Source organism: Arvicola amphibius, chromosome 9 (assembly GCF_903992535.2).
Source record: "Arvicola amphibius chromosome 9, mArvAmp1.2, whole genome shotgun sequence".
Taxonomy (NCBI): Eukaryota; Metazoa; Chordata; class Mammalia; order Rodentia; family Cricetidae; genus Arvicola; species Arvicola amphibius.
Genome location: NC_052055.2, coordinates 70267962 through 70281868, shown reverse-complemented (window position 1 = coordinate 70281868; position 13907 = coordinate 70267962). Strand labels below are relative to the sequence as shown.

The 13907-nt window shown below is 52.2% G+C and overlaps 1 protein-coding gene across 1 annotated transcript in view; it reads left to right on the top strand.

Moving 5' to 3' along the window:
- Positions 1–13907, top strand: part of C9H6orf132 (chromosome 9 C6orf132 homolog) — a 29605-nt gene that overhangs the window by 4445 nt on the left and 11253 nt on the right. Inside the window, exon 2 of the mRNA XM_038343389.1 lies at positions 5229–5335. Within this exon, the coding sequence (XP_038199317.1) occupies positions 5229–5335 (107 nt within the window). The remainder of the gene's footprint in view (positions 1–5228; positions 5336–13907) is intronic.

Below are 13907 nucleotides of genomic sequence, written 5' to 3'. Positions count from 1 at the left end.
TAGAGATGGGCTGTGGCTGCCTGGTTCAGCACGTGCTTGCATACACCCACCTGACACACCCCATACACACTACACACACACACACACACACACACACACACACACACGCATGCATGCACGCACGCATGCACGCACTCTCGCACCCTCCCTGTGGCCCCATTATGTAAGTACCTCTTTTGGTTGTAGTTAAGTCCAGAAAGCGGCCCCTCCTTGACAGCTACAGCCCATAAGTTAATAATGATCATAGCATAATTTTCTTTCTTCTGAGGTATCAGCCACAGGACCCCAAGCCTGACTCATGTTAAGCAAGTGCCCAGCCGTGGAATGCACCCCTAACCTGAGTAATAGCTTCATTGTCAGTTCCCATGGCCTGAGCTTGTAAAATCCATCGATTCTGTGTCTTCCTGGAATCAAGACTCCGAGGGGCAGCAGAGCACACCTGATCCCATGGGCCCTTGTCAAGATCAGCTCTTGATTGGACAAGTTTGGAATGGGAAGAGGTTCAGAGTTTCTAGCAAGTTCCTGGTGAGGTCACCCGGCTGCTGTGGGCTGAGACAGCCGTCCTTAGGGAGACAGGAGCTACTTTTGCTGAACCGCGTCCTCTTCAGTCCTACACTAGACTGGTGTCCTTTGGGCTGCTCTCTGCTTTTGCACGTCCCCTGCCCTACCTCCATTCAGCCTCCCTTCAGCGTCCCCTCTGCCCTTGGACAAAGGCCTCTCTCCGGTGCTTAGGTCAGGCCTGCTAGGGCTTGCTGGAACAAACTGGCCTTTTCAGGTTCCTGTCATGTGAACCTGCTAATTAGAAAGGAAGGGCCTCATTAATGTCATTTGTGGGCTACATTCACATGGCCACCCCTTGTTGCTGATCCTCCGGTGGTGGGAGACTAGAAGTCTCAGCCTTCCCACCCCACTGGGTGTCTGCTGTGTGGTATGTTTGGGGGTTCCAGGTTACTCTGGGACAAAGCCACAAGTCCCCTAAGCTATGACTCCATTCTTCCTAAGCCCCTGAAAGCCAATAGATCTGTGACTAGTGCTATGGAGGTCGCCAGGGGCTCCTGGGAATTTGGGGGCACTCTAGCCCTTTTCTTACCCCTGATGGCTTCACTGCCATGAGCTTGGAACGCTCCCTACAATGTAGGAGTCATTATCCCCGCTTTACAGGTGGGGAAACTGAGCCTGAGAAGGTTCATAGGTATTGTCTAGAGGAACTGGCTGTGAACCTGGATATACCTCCTAGGTCCTGTGTCTCCTTGTGGATTGCACTGACTACAGGAGACCCTCAGACTCTGCACTCTTCCCCCGCTGTGCTGGCTGTGGCCAGAGGGAGCAGATTCTAGAGGCTGGCCCTTGAGTATTGGCCCTGCTTGTTCAGCAGGTGTGGTACTGTGAGCCTATAACCTCCTCCAGCTTCAGGGTCCTCTTCAAAACTGAGACTCAAGTATTTTCCCTGGCTGGCAGGATGACTCAGTGCGGGAGGCAGATCTCTGAGTGTGAGGCCAGCCTGGTCTAAAGAGTGAGTTCCGGGGCAGCCAGGGTTCCACAGGGAAACCCTGTCTCACAGAAGATGGCCGGGTGGGGAAAGGCGCTGCTGTATTGCCTTTGGACCCTAGAACCCATGCAAAGGAAGGTCTCCACATGCACCCAAGAGCTGTGGTTGGTATGTAAAATAAGTAAAAAATACTTAGTTAGGAAAAGAAACAACATGCACGCACTAACACTTTTAAAAATGTTTTTATAGAAAGAGTGTTTTCCCCACAGGACATACGACAGAGAGGGTAGACACAAGGTTGGAATGTGGTTCCCTGTAGCTCCGGGTTTAGCTCAGTGGTCGCCAGAGTGGTTTCCTGGCAGACACAAGGCTCAGGTTCAGTTACCTGTAGTGCAAGATAAAAAATGGTGCCTATACTAGGCAGGGTAGCTCAAGCAGGTGAGTTCCGGGCCAGCCTGAGCTAGAGTAAGACCTCATCTAAAGAAAAGAAGTGCCCAGCACTCAGGAGGCAGAGGCAGGCGGATCTCTGTGAGTTCGAGGCTGGCCTGGTCTACAGAGTGAGTTCCAGGATGGGGGGGGGTGCCTAGATCATAGTATATGCTTAATATATACTAGGTATCAGTAACTTAATATAGGTTAGACATTTATTTATTTATTTATTTATTTATTTATTTATTTTCTTGCTTCTTTGGGCAGATCTAGGATTCAGAGAATATAAACTAAGTCACTGTCCCAGAATATCTCTGCCTCAATGACCGTGGCGATCCATCTCCAGATTTGGGCCTGGGGAACAAAAAGTGCATTTCACTAAAAGGCTTTCAACCTGAGCTCTGTGGGAACAGACATGCAGAAGATCCCATGGGCTCCTCCTCTTGGGTAGAAGGGTAGGAAGAAAGGACTCAGAGTCTGCACGCAGCTTGTGGTGAGTCCTCAGCTTCCCCAAGGCATCCCCTAGGTCAAACACAGACTCAGAGCCATATGCCAGCCCCACCCCAGGCCAGAGAACCAGACAGGCCTGTTATGGAGGCATTGAGTTCCAGGCCATGGGAGACACCACATTGCTTGTGCTGGAGGCTTGTCTGGGACCCTGTGAACCCTGACACCACTGGGCCCTTGTGGCCTTGGTCCAGTCCCTTCCGTTATGGGCTTTGGTCTTCCTGTGTGCCAAGAAGGCTGCCCCAAGTATCAAAACTCACAATGAACCCTGGCAAGAAAGCAAGCAAGAGGCCACCTCCCTCCCGGTGACTCTTACTTGGGCACAGGGGATCTGACCCGATTCAGGCCCAAAGCCTTAAACTCTTAGCAGGAGAAAAGGGGTGGCGGTAGTGATGCCAACGTGTGCTCATGATTCCTTTGACTTTTCTTTTAAACATTACGTTTGTGTAATTTTTAGTGGTGTGTGTGCGTGCGTGCGCACACGTGTACATGTGTTTCTGTGTCCTCAGTGCCACTGTGTGGCACAAAGGACAGTTGCAGGAGTCTTCCACCATGTGGGCACCAGGCCATCTGGCTTCTCAGCGAGTGCCTTTACTTGCTGGACTATCTTCCCAGTGCTTGGTTTGTCTGTGGTTCAGTTAAGACTCACATCTTGCTCTCAAGGCTCTCTTTCAGGACACTCCTGAAGGGCCTCTCCCCTTTCCTCGGAAGCCTCTCACTCTGAGAGCTGGTCCTTGCCCTTCTGACTCCCTGAGTACCCCCTGTATCCCCGCGCTCGGCACTGCCAGAACCTCTAGGCACACAGCCCCTTCCAGTGGGCCTACAGTCAAGAAGACGCGCCTGGCTTTCTGACTGGGGCTATCACTGTGTGTCAAGGACCCTACCACCTGCCTTCCAGCCACCTTCACCCCTTCCTTTCCTCTCCTCCCTCCCGTCTCTCACTGGACTGAAGAGGGGGGCTGCTTCTCAGGAAGACCCATTCCAGGGTTCCCAACTCTGATCCACAGAGTTTGGCTACTTTAAGAGGGAATTCCGTGAGGGTGGGCTCCTGAAATTCTATCTGGTTCTGGTCCTTGACCTTGAGCCTGGGGGTGGGGGGAAACATTTGGCTTATGGTGGCCATATAGTCCTCCCCTGATGCTGTCCCTCACTTAGCAGGGAGGAGGGCCTGGAACAGGCCTGCCGGTCTAGCCACTGCCCTTTCCTATTAGCTTTGCCCTTTTCTCTTTTAAAAGGACTTTTGCTGGGCATGGTGGCACATGCTTTAATCCCAGCACTCGGGAGGCAGACAGGGGCAGGTGAGTCTCTTTGAGTTCTAAGTCAGGGATATTTAAGGAGTCTCTCCCTTTCTCTTTGTCACACTGTGTGTGTGTGTGTGTGTGTGTGTGTGTGTGGTGCGCGTTTGTGGTACGTGTGTGTGTGCATGTGTGTTGCGTGTGCATGCACGTGTGTGTGGTATGTGTGTGCATGGAGATTAGAGGATATTTGAGTCAGTCCTTCCCCTCCACCGCATGGGTCCTGGGGATTGAACTCAGGCTAACAGGCTTAGGAAGCAATGTCCTTTGTCCGGTGAGCAGCCTCACCAGCCTAGCTCAGTCTCTTTTGAATAAATTATTGGGATTTCTTGTAATTTCCTCCTAAAAATGTGTGAGGAGAAAAGGAATCTCTGTTGTTTCCATGTAACAGGCAACGGGATTCTGGTTTATTGGGATTTGTTTGTTTTGGACAGGGTATCACTATGTAGACTTTGCTGTCCTGGAACTCTACCTGCTTCTGCCTCCTGAATGCTGGGATGAAAGGCACCATGACACCAGGCTTTGCCTAATTGAGGTTCTGACCTTTTTCCTCATTGAACGGAGAGGAGAAGGCCCCTCGTGTCCTCCGGTCTGTTAAACAGGACAGTGCCTTCGTTCTTATGACCCATAAAGCAGGAGGACCATGTGAGCCTGGGAGGAAATGGGGAATCCTTATCAATGGTGTCAAAGGTCCGTGGCTGTAGATAGCCCAGAGCAGGGTCTGGAGGGACAGGAGGGCCATCGTGTGTCATCCTCCCTTGGGGAGGGAGCCACAGTTGTTCAGTCCCTCTTTGCACTGGCCACATCTATACCTCAGAGCTGTTATATAAGGTTGGCACCATCATTTCCATTGTACAGATGGGAAAACTGAGGCCCAGGGAGGTTAAACAACATGTACAGCCAGTGGCAGAGCTGGGTTGTTTCTGAACCCTTGAAGCAATATGGGCACAGACACACGTTGATGGTGGTTCAGGAGCACTTGACCTACATGGGTGTGAGGGGGTACTGGCCACAGGGGGAGCAGGTAGGGTCCTCTGACCTGCTTGTTCCGGATTAGAAATGCAAACAGTTGAGAGAAGCAGCCTTGTTTTCTTCTGTGCCAGATGAGCTCAGGCGTCGGCCTAGCTCTCAGGGCAGGCGCTGTGTGGACGTGGAGGGTAACAAGGGCGCACAGCAGGCGCTGTGTGGACGTGGAGGGTTATGAGGGCGCACGGCAGGCACTGTGTGGACGTGGAGGGTTACGAGGGCGCATGGCAGGCGCTGTGTGGACAAGGGTTATGAGGACGCACGGCAGGGTATTGGGAGAATGGTGGCTGCTGGGGGCCGAATGTCCCGAGAGCACAGCCCGAGTCCCTTCCACAGAGTGATCTTAGAATTGCCACTAGCACACCTTCCTCTGTGGGACCTCACTGTGTCAGAGGGGCATTCCTGGGTTACACCTGGCAACCCCAAGGCCTAGACACCACCGTCTTGGATCCCCAGCTCACTGTCCTCTCTCTGTCCTTTAGATGGGATCTATTATGAAAACAGTCGGTTCAACACTGTGAGTGAATCCGGAACAGCCACGCTGAAAGCCCGGCCGAGAGTCCGGCCCCTGCTGACCTTCCTTCCCCTGGTAAGTGCTCAGTGCCTAGGCCTGAGCTCCGAGTCCGCTCCGGGTGGGCACCTTGCCCGCCACAGACATCAGCCTGGGATTAGGAGAGGCACCCAGTGCCAGTGGGCGCCAGCTCCATGCACAGCAGGCGTTAATTTTACTGATGGCCCCGGGTGCAGGGATGACTTAGCTCACTCTGCTGCTCTCTGTGCCCACTGTAGGGATGCAGCCAGGCAGAGGCAGCCAGGGTGTTCACTGTGGATAGTCAAGAAGGGCTTCCTGGAAGGGGTAGCAACTGAACTTCCTCATTGGACACACAGTAGTGACTCATGTGAGAAGGGCATTTGAGATGTGTGTGTGTGTGTGTGTGAAACTACAGAAACAAAAAACCCTCATCTTTTGTTCCAACATAGGATCTTGCTAGCCCTGGCTATCAGAAACTTGCTATTTGGATCTTTAGTGATTTTCCTGCCTCTGCCTCCCAAGTACTAGGATTACAATTTCACCCTGCAAAACAAACACCTTATACACACACACACACACACACACACACACACGCATCATATGCATACATATGTATTGTATAGGTATGTATGCATTTTTGTTTGTATGGATGTTTGACCCTTATGTATATATGTATTATATGTGTGTATATGTATATATGTGTATGTATGTATTTTATCTGTATGGGTATTTGCCTTTATGTATGTTTGCACACCAGAAGCAGAAGAGGGCATCAGAACCCCTAGAAGTAGAATTACAAGCACTTGTGAGCAGCCAGTCCCAAGAAATGCTCGGGAGTGCTGGAAGATGGTCACTAGGCAAAGGTGTTTGCCACCAAACCTGGTGACTTCCGCTTAAGTTCCATTCCCCAGAACCCACTCAGTAAAAGGAGAGCGCCAGTTGCTGCAAGCTGCCCCCTGACCTCCATGCTCCAAGCCAGTGCCTGTTAAAAAAGCACCACTGGGTAAATGGTTCTGTTTAGTGCCAGGACAGTTGCTGGTTCTCTACGGCTGTTCAACCAAAATGAAATGCATGTCAATGTGTGATTTTAAAATTTCTAGGTCCTCTACTCAAAGTAAAAAGTGGATGCCCCACGTGGTGGCTTAAGCCTGTAATCCGAGCACTTGCTGGAGCTGGAGAATCAGGCATTCAAGGACAGCCTGGGCTACAGGGGACCTTGTCTCAAAGGGCCCAGAAAACAAAGCAAACACAAACTAAAAAGAAATAAATGACCCTGAGCTCCCTTCCCAGCACTACAGAAACAAACAAAGCTGAGCGTGGGAGCCGCTCAGCTCCAGCATTTGGGGTATAGGACCAGGTCATCCTTGGCTACATAGCAAGTAAAGGCAAACCTGGGCTACATGAGACCCTGTCTCAAATAACCATGCCTTTCAGATCACTTATTTTCTGTTTAAAAGTGATCTCGAAGGCTGGGGTTGTAGTTCAGTTGACAAAGTGCTTATATGAGCCTCTGCATTCAGTCCCCAGCATTATAAAAACAAAAACAAACAAACAAAAACAGGACAGTCTGAGCCTTCCTGTGATTGCTGTACTTGGGAAGTAGAGGCAGGACAATCAGAAGTTCTAGGTCATTTTTAACTACATAATGAGTTTGAGGCTAGCCTGGGCTACATGAGACCTTGTCATATCAACAACAAAAGCAGCACACAGACAGACACAGAATTTCCACTTCCAATATAAAGACTAAAAACAAAACAAAACAAAACAAAAACAGAGCTAGTTCCAGGCTATACAAAGAAACCCTGTCTCCAAAAGTGACATGGTGACGGTACACACCTTTAATCCTAGCATGTGAGAGGCAGAGGCAGGTGAATCTCAGTGCGTTCAAGGCCAGCTTGGTCTACAGTGTGAGTTCCAGGACAGGCTCCATAGTTACACAGAGAAAGCCTGTCTCAAAAACCAAAAAAGAAAGAGAAACCAAAGAGGGCTTAAAAAAAAAAAAAACACCCTAATCCTGACTACGCTGTTTCCCTGAGATGCGTATAGCTGTGTGTAAGGCTGCGGCAGCCACGATGATATCGCCGTCCTGTTTCTAGACGTGAGTTCGTTCTGTCCCCTCATCGACCCGTAGCACATACTGGGGATGGTGGTGTGAGAGATTGCTGACACGCCTGTCCCTGGACTGGTTTTTAGATCGTGACTGGCTCCCGTTGTCCTGACCCCTCCCTGACCCATGACTACAGGGTCAGTGAGGCCCCCTCCACTCTCCTACATCTCTCCCTCCTGCCCGCTCTGGGCCTTTCATGCCCTCACTTCCCTCCCGGACTCCCCCGTCTGGGAAGACCCTAGGGAAGCTGGAGGAAGATTGCCGCAGGTCCCGGCTTGGAGGATTGCTCAGGCCTGGGGCCTCCTGGGGACTAGGCCTGGGAACCATTCTTTCTGGACCCATCAGGAAGGCCCCACTATGGAGAATGGGAGAGAAAACACTTGTCAAACCAACAACTAAAGCCCAATAAAGTCCATGGGATCGTCCTTTATAGACCAGGAACTGAACCCACATTCCTTCAGTGCTGGTTAAGTGAGGAATGGCAGGTCTGTCCCACCCATTCTGTGCTCATCATTACAGAGGTCAGCCACGTGAACAGAGCCCCCACCTCCAAACCCCCATTTTACAGCCACAGAGCTACAGCCCTGAGACAGGAAATGGCTTGCTTATGGTCCTGTAGACCCAAGCCCTCTACAGCCAGATGCCCTTCAGACTGCCCTGACCTCCGTGCCCCACCTGGCAACCTTGGCACAAACCACTCGCATCTCCCTGGCTTGGCCCTCTCCATCCCTGCCCTGCTGTCTCTTGGTTCTAAGACTCTTGGAGCCTCAAAGGGTCTAAGATGGTCTTTGCTGAGGACCTGCAGGCCCCACTGAAGCCGTCTCTGGTGTGCTTTCAATTCATACCCCTTAGCCTAATTGCAGCTCGGATCCTGCTTCAGGTTACGGGTCTGGAGTAGCTTAGGGCCTCGTCCACCAGCTGCTCCCGGAGGCGGGCAGCTGAGCAGCTCATGTTCTCTAATCTCAGACCCCTTCCATAGCGCTGGGCTTTGTTCCAGTACCCCAGGTGTGTGCAGGCTCACACACGTGTGCACACACACCGGCCCCCAGCCCCATGTCAGTGTGGGAGGGGCCCTGGGCCAGTACCTAAGCCTTGCCCCTTTTGCCTGACATTGTATTAAACCTCTGAGGTCCTCAGCCCTTCCCTACCCTCCACCTACAAAAAGCACCACCCAGTCCAGGAGGCAGGGAAGGGGAGTCATAATGCTTGTCACTTGAGAAAAGGGTGACAGGCACAGCAAGGGCCTTTGAGCTCTGCCTGGGCCATCTTCTGATGTCCCCTCATCTTGAGTATCTTTCAAGAGCCAGCCAGGGACGCATTCAAAAAGAGGTTGCCCTCCGATGTCCTCACTTTAAGAAATACTTTCTCAAGTGTCCACAACCAAAGGCCAATCATGAAACAGACCCTTGGGCTCCTTGGTGCCCAGGCTGGGCCCTGAAGTTGGCTATCGGGTACCTTTCCCCAATCCCAATCCTGCCTAGGGTTATGGAGTGACAGAGGGGCCAGGCCCTTGTTCTCTCCAGGCCTCTGACTCCTTGCCCTTTGGTGAGCTTTCTGGGAATGGTCCTCTCGGTGTCCCCAACTGTGACTTGTACTAAGTGACTCTATAATGGCACATGAGGGGGCATGGTAAACTCTTACACCAGCTTGGGTTGCTTCCTGGAGATCAACCCTCCTGGAGTTTGCTGTCTGGCCACCAGGTCCACTCACCTCGCTGTTCTGGGGGCTTTGAGGACCTGGCTAGAGCCACCAGACAGCACAAGTGGGTGGACCTCGGCTGTCATCAAGATGAGAACATGTTGCCAGCATGGTGGTGCAGGCCTGAGCTCCCAGGAACCGCAGCAAGGAGGCCTGAAAGTCAGAGATCAGTCTGGGCTACAGGTATCGTTTCACAATAAAGGTACATGAGTGTCGGGGCGTGGCTCAGTGACAGAGCTCTTGTCTAGGGTGTGCAGTACGCTGGGTTCACTCCTGGTGTGGGGTGGGGAATGAGAACACAGATCTGGGCCCGTGAGAGAACTCGAAGGAGAAAGACTATCCACTCAGGCTGCCAAGCCTGCTGCGTGGCCTGAGTGAATCCCTGGAGCCCGCATGCTGTCATCCTCTGACCTCTGAGTCATCTGCGCGCATGGCGCTCGCACACGAAATAAATAAATGTAATAATAGTGATGATAACAATAATAAAAAGAACGCTGGACCCAAGGAAGGGAAGGCCTGCCCTGGACAAGAACAGAGGCCAGGCTTGGTGGCCTGCGCCTGTAATCCCAGCTCGTGAGACAGAAGGGGGAGTATCTATGAGTTTCAGGACAGCCAGCGATCCACAGAGACCCAGCTTCAAACAGAGCTGGGTCTTCGGGTCTTTGTCACGGGCCTCTGGGAGAACAATGTCTTCCCCGTGTCCAAGGGGAGATGGAGCCCCGAGCTCAATGCAGAGCTGCCCTGTACTTCCGAGCGCTAACCCTGAGCAGCGGCTGGAGGAAAGACTGTACTTTCCTCTGGGGTGACCTCTTCTCCCCCTCACTCTGATCCGGTCACCCCTAGGCTGATGCTTATGAGAAATTAGAAATTAAATGCCCATGTGGTAAATACGGACAAACTGGCTAGACAGGTCTCGGGGTGCCCAAGGCAGTGAGAGCTCCCTGGGTTGCCCTACCCTCTGAGTCACACAGGCCTGGCCTTGCCAAGGGGAGGCATCCCAGAGCTGCAGGAGAGACCTGTCTTCTCCTTGGTTACCTGGGAACTCAAACAGCTGAAGACAACCCCAGCCCTCCCATGGAGCCTGCCCAGTCATTTGGGGAGCTTATCCCTAAATCAAGGCCCAGACAAGGCAGTGTGGGGTGTGACTGATTCATGTAGGTGATGTTGAACGGAAGGGTTATGGGGTAAGAGGTGTCAGAGGCCTGCAATGAGAGTAAAGTTGGAGTGTCTGCCCCTTCCCCACCCACCTGACCCCATGACTCACAAGAGCCCCAACGCAAACCCCCAAAGCCATTGCCATGCCACCATCACCCGTACCTTTAAACAGTGGCCTCTTGGCTAGCCCCGGGGCTCCTGCACACGCACCACGGTGGCCGCCTCAGGACAGTGAACCAGGAAGAGAAGAAGTTAAAAGTGGACTCAGGGGATTTAAACAGACAACTCTGGAATCAGGCCTGCATCACACAACAGTGCGGACGTCAAGGACTTGTTCCTTTGGCCCTACTTACTCCTCACCCCGGAGGGGAGGGCGAGAGCCGAGACCTAAGGCAGAGAGGCCCAGCAGCTCTGACACCAAGAGGCAAAGAAGCAAGAGGATGTGGGGAGCCATTTTTAGACAAGGACTCACATCCCAGGCTAGCCTTGAGTTTATTACATTACCAATGATTATCCTGAACTTTCAATAGTAATTTGAATTTCTTTGCTTGTTTAAACAGGCTCTTACTATGTAGCTCTGGGTATACTAGACAGGCCTCAAACTCAGAGATCCTCCTGTCTCTGCCTCCTAGTGCTGAAATTAAAAGGGTTAGCCATTAACTTACATTTTTAAAATGACATTTATTTATTATTTAGTGTATATGTGTACTCTCATGCTTTAGTGTGTGTGTGTTCTCAATTCTGCCATTGGCAATTCCATCAGCTCTCAGTGGGGTCCGGGGACTGGACTCGATTCCATCAGCTCTCAGTGGGGCCCGGGGACTGGACTCGGGTCATCAGACTCTGTGGCAGGTTCTTTCCTACTGAATCATCTTGTGAGCACAACTGTGAACTCCTGATCTTCCTGTATCTCCTCTGGAATGCTGGAATTACCGGCATGCACCACCACATCTGATCTGCTCGGTGCTGGAAATCAAACCCAGGGCTTTCGAGCCCCCTCTCGGTTGACCCCATGACTTCATGTGGCTAGGAAGTAACGTGTCACTGGCCCAACTGAGCTCACTTCTAAAGTGGCCCACTGAGTCTGATTCCAGAGACGCTAAGTGTCAGGGAGAGTACGCAGCTGTTCCCGGGTCTGTCTTGAGCTTCCAGCACTGTCCTTGGTCAACACCCCACAGGGCCCCCTGCAAGGCAGTGACAGCCACCGCTCTTCACTCAGCTGGGCACCCTGGCCACCTGGAAAGTTTTCTTTGTGAGTTCCACCCAGGGGCCTTGGGAGAGGCCCCAAGCATGCCTGGGTCACACGCTGGGGCAGGGGCTTCTTCCTCCCCACCCTCCCCATCCATTTCCGAGGCCGGGCATTGACAGGCCTTGGGAGGAGGCTGGTGAGGAAGGTTTTCAGCCTCTCCAATACCAAGGTTAGTCACGCATTGACCTGCTGACCCAGCCTCTAAGGATCTACCCTTGGCTGGACTCTTAAGAATCCCAGGCATGAGGACATGCTTTGCAGGGCAAGAGGAGGCTAGTGGGACTGGCAGAGCTCTCGGAGTCCTGCCTCCTTGAGTTCTCTCTGGTAGCAGGGCTGAACAGCAAACTCTACTCAAGTGGAGAGAGGGGTGTGCTTCCTCTACTTCCCTCCTTTCCTTCCTCTTCTCTTCCACCCTAAAATGATAGCAAAAGGGCAGGAGAGGATCCCTGGCAACTTGTCCCTGACCACAGGGGAACGCCCATTTCCTCAAGCACCACACAGAGGAGTCCCAGGCTGTGCCCAGTGCAGAGCATCCGAATGACTAGGCTCTTACTAAGCACAGAGGGTTCTGATGGTGTTGCTTGATTAATGTTTTTGAGGTTTACTTATTTTTATTTTGTGGTATGAATGTTTTGCCTGTATATATTTCTGTGTGTGTGTGTGTGTTGTGTGTGTGTGTTGCCTACAGAGGTCAGAAGAAGGCATTGGATCCTCTGGAACTGTAGTAACAGAGTTGTGAGGTGCCTCCTGTGTGTGGGTGCTGGGAATCGAACCAGGTCCTCAGGAAGAACAGTCTGTGCTCTTAACTGTTGAGCGTCTCTCCTGCCTCCCACCGAGCTTTGATTAGACATGGGAGAGGAGCCTAGACGCAGTAACCTTTCTCTGGCCTGCTTTTCGGGGCCCATGGGCACGCCTCAGCCTCTGTAGTCCAGCGAACCTAAGGCAGGTGGGGTCACTCCACTTTACAGATGAGGAAACTGAGTCCTGGAGCGGGAGGGGCACTCACTGAGCACTGTCAGTGACAGCTACGATCTCTGCCTTTGGGATACTTTATTTTGGCTGTTTTATAGTTTGTTCTTTTGAAACAGAACTTTATATAGCCCAGGCTGGCCTTGAACTCGCTGCTCCTCCTGCCTCTGCCTCCCGAGTGCTGGAGATTAGGGGTTTGATACCACTCCCAGCTCATTTTGTTTTTGTGTGTTTTATTTGAGACAGGGTCTCCCTATGTCGCCCAGGCTCACTAGCCTCGAACAGGTAGCAGTCCCCTGCCTTTGCCGTCCAAGCGTGGACATTACAGGCATGTGCCATGAGACTGAAAGACAGTGTGAGTTTCAGTTAGCTCAGTCCTGCTCTACTGGCCGGGCTGGCCGGGAACTTAGCCTGATCTTAGCCCCACCCTCCCAGCTAGCTGTGTGGATTGAGTATGAGCAAACACCTACAGCCACGATAACGTTTAGGAATCATAACTGCGCTGGGTGTTTTTTAATTATGAATGAAAAACAATCACTTCTCAAGAAGGAGGCTGAAGGGCTGCGAGATGGCTCTGTGGGAAAAGGCACCGCCAGGTCTGATGACCTCAGTTTGATCCCTGAGACCCATGTGGTAGAGACGAAGTGACCCACAGGTTGTCCCCTGCCCTCCACAAGCTCACTGTGGTATGTCCATCCCCACACACATATACACGCACAAAAAAATAATTAATAAATGAATGAAATTTAAGAAAGGAAGGATCAGCACTTGGGAGGCAGAGGCAGACGGATCTGTGAGTTCAAGGACACCCTGGTCTACAGAGTGAGTTCCAGGACAGCCAGGGCTGCAGAATAAGACCCTGTCTCAAAAAAAAAAAAAAAAAAAAGTGGGAGGATCAGGAGTTCGAGGCCAACCTTGGCCTATATGAAGTGGAGAAACAGACGTAAGGAGGAAAACAGCTCGCATCTTCTCAGAGCGCTGCCTCTCTCCATCAGGCCCTCTGCTGGCCCTGCCAGTGCAGCTGGCTCACTGGCCTTGTCCCCCTGAGCCGAGGCTCCGCCATGGACCTCTGTGGAAAAGCAGACGGCCCACGACTGTAGCTTCTGGGTGTTGTCTCGTTGGGGAGACAGGAAGTGCTAAAGCCCAGTTTCATGCTATTCCTGACAGTCGGAGCCAGGCTGGACTCTGCCCCAGGCCCTGAGTGAGGGCAGCTGCCACAGCAGGAGAGGGTGTGGCTCATCTGAGCACGCCGCATGTCGCCCACAGGCTAGTCCACTCCATGGAGTGGTGGACGGCCACCCCTTATGAGCAGTGCTTTGAGGCACAGGCTGATCCCCATACACAGCATCGTGGACACAGTTTGCTATTTTACCAGAGCTAGAGGCCAAGGATAGGGTGGTGCTGAGGAGAGCAGGGCAGCACACATATCACACACACACCACATACAGGCA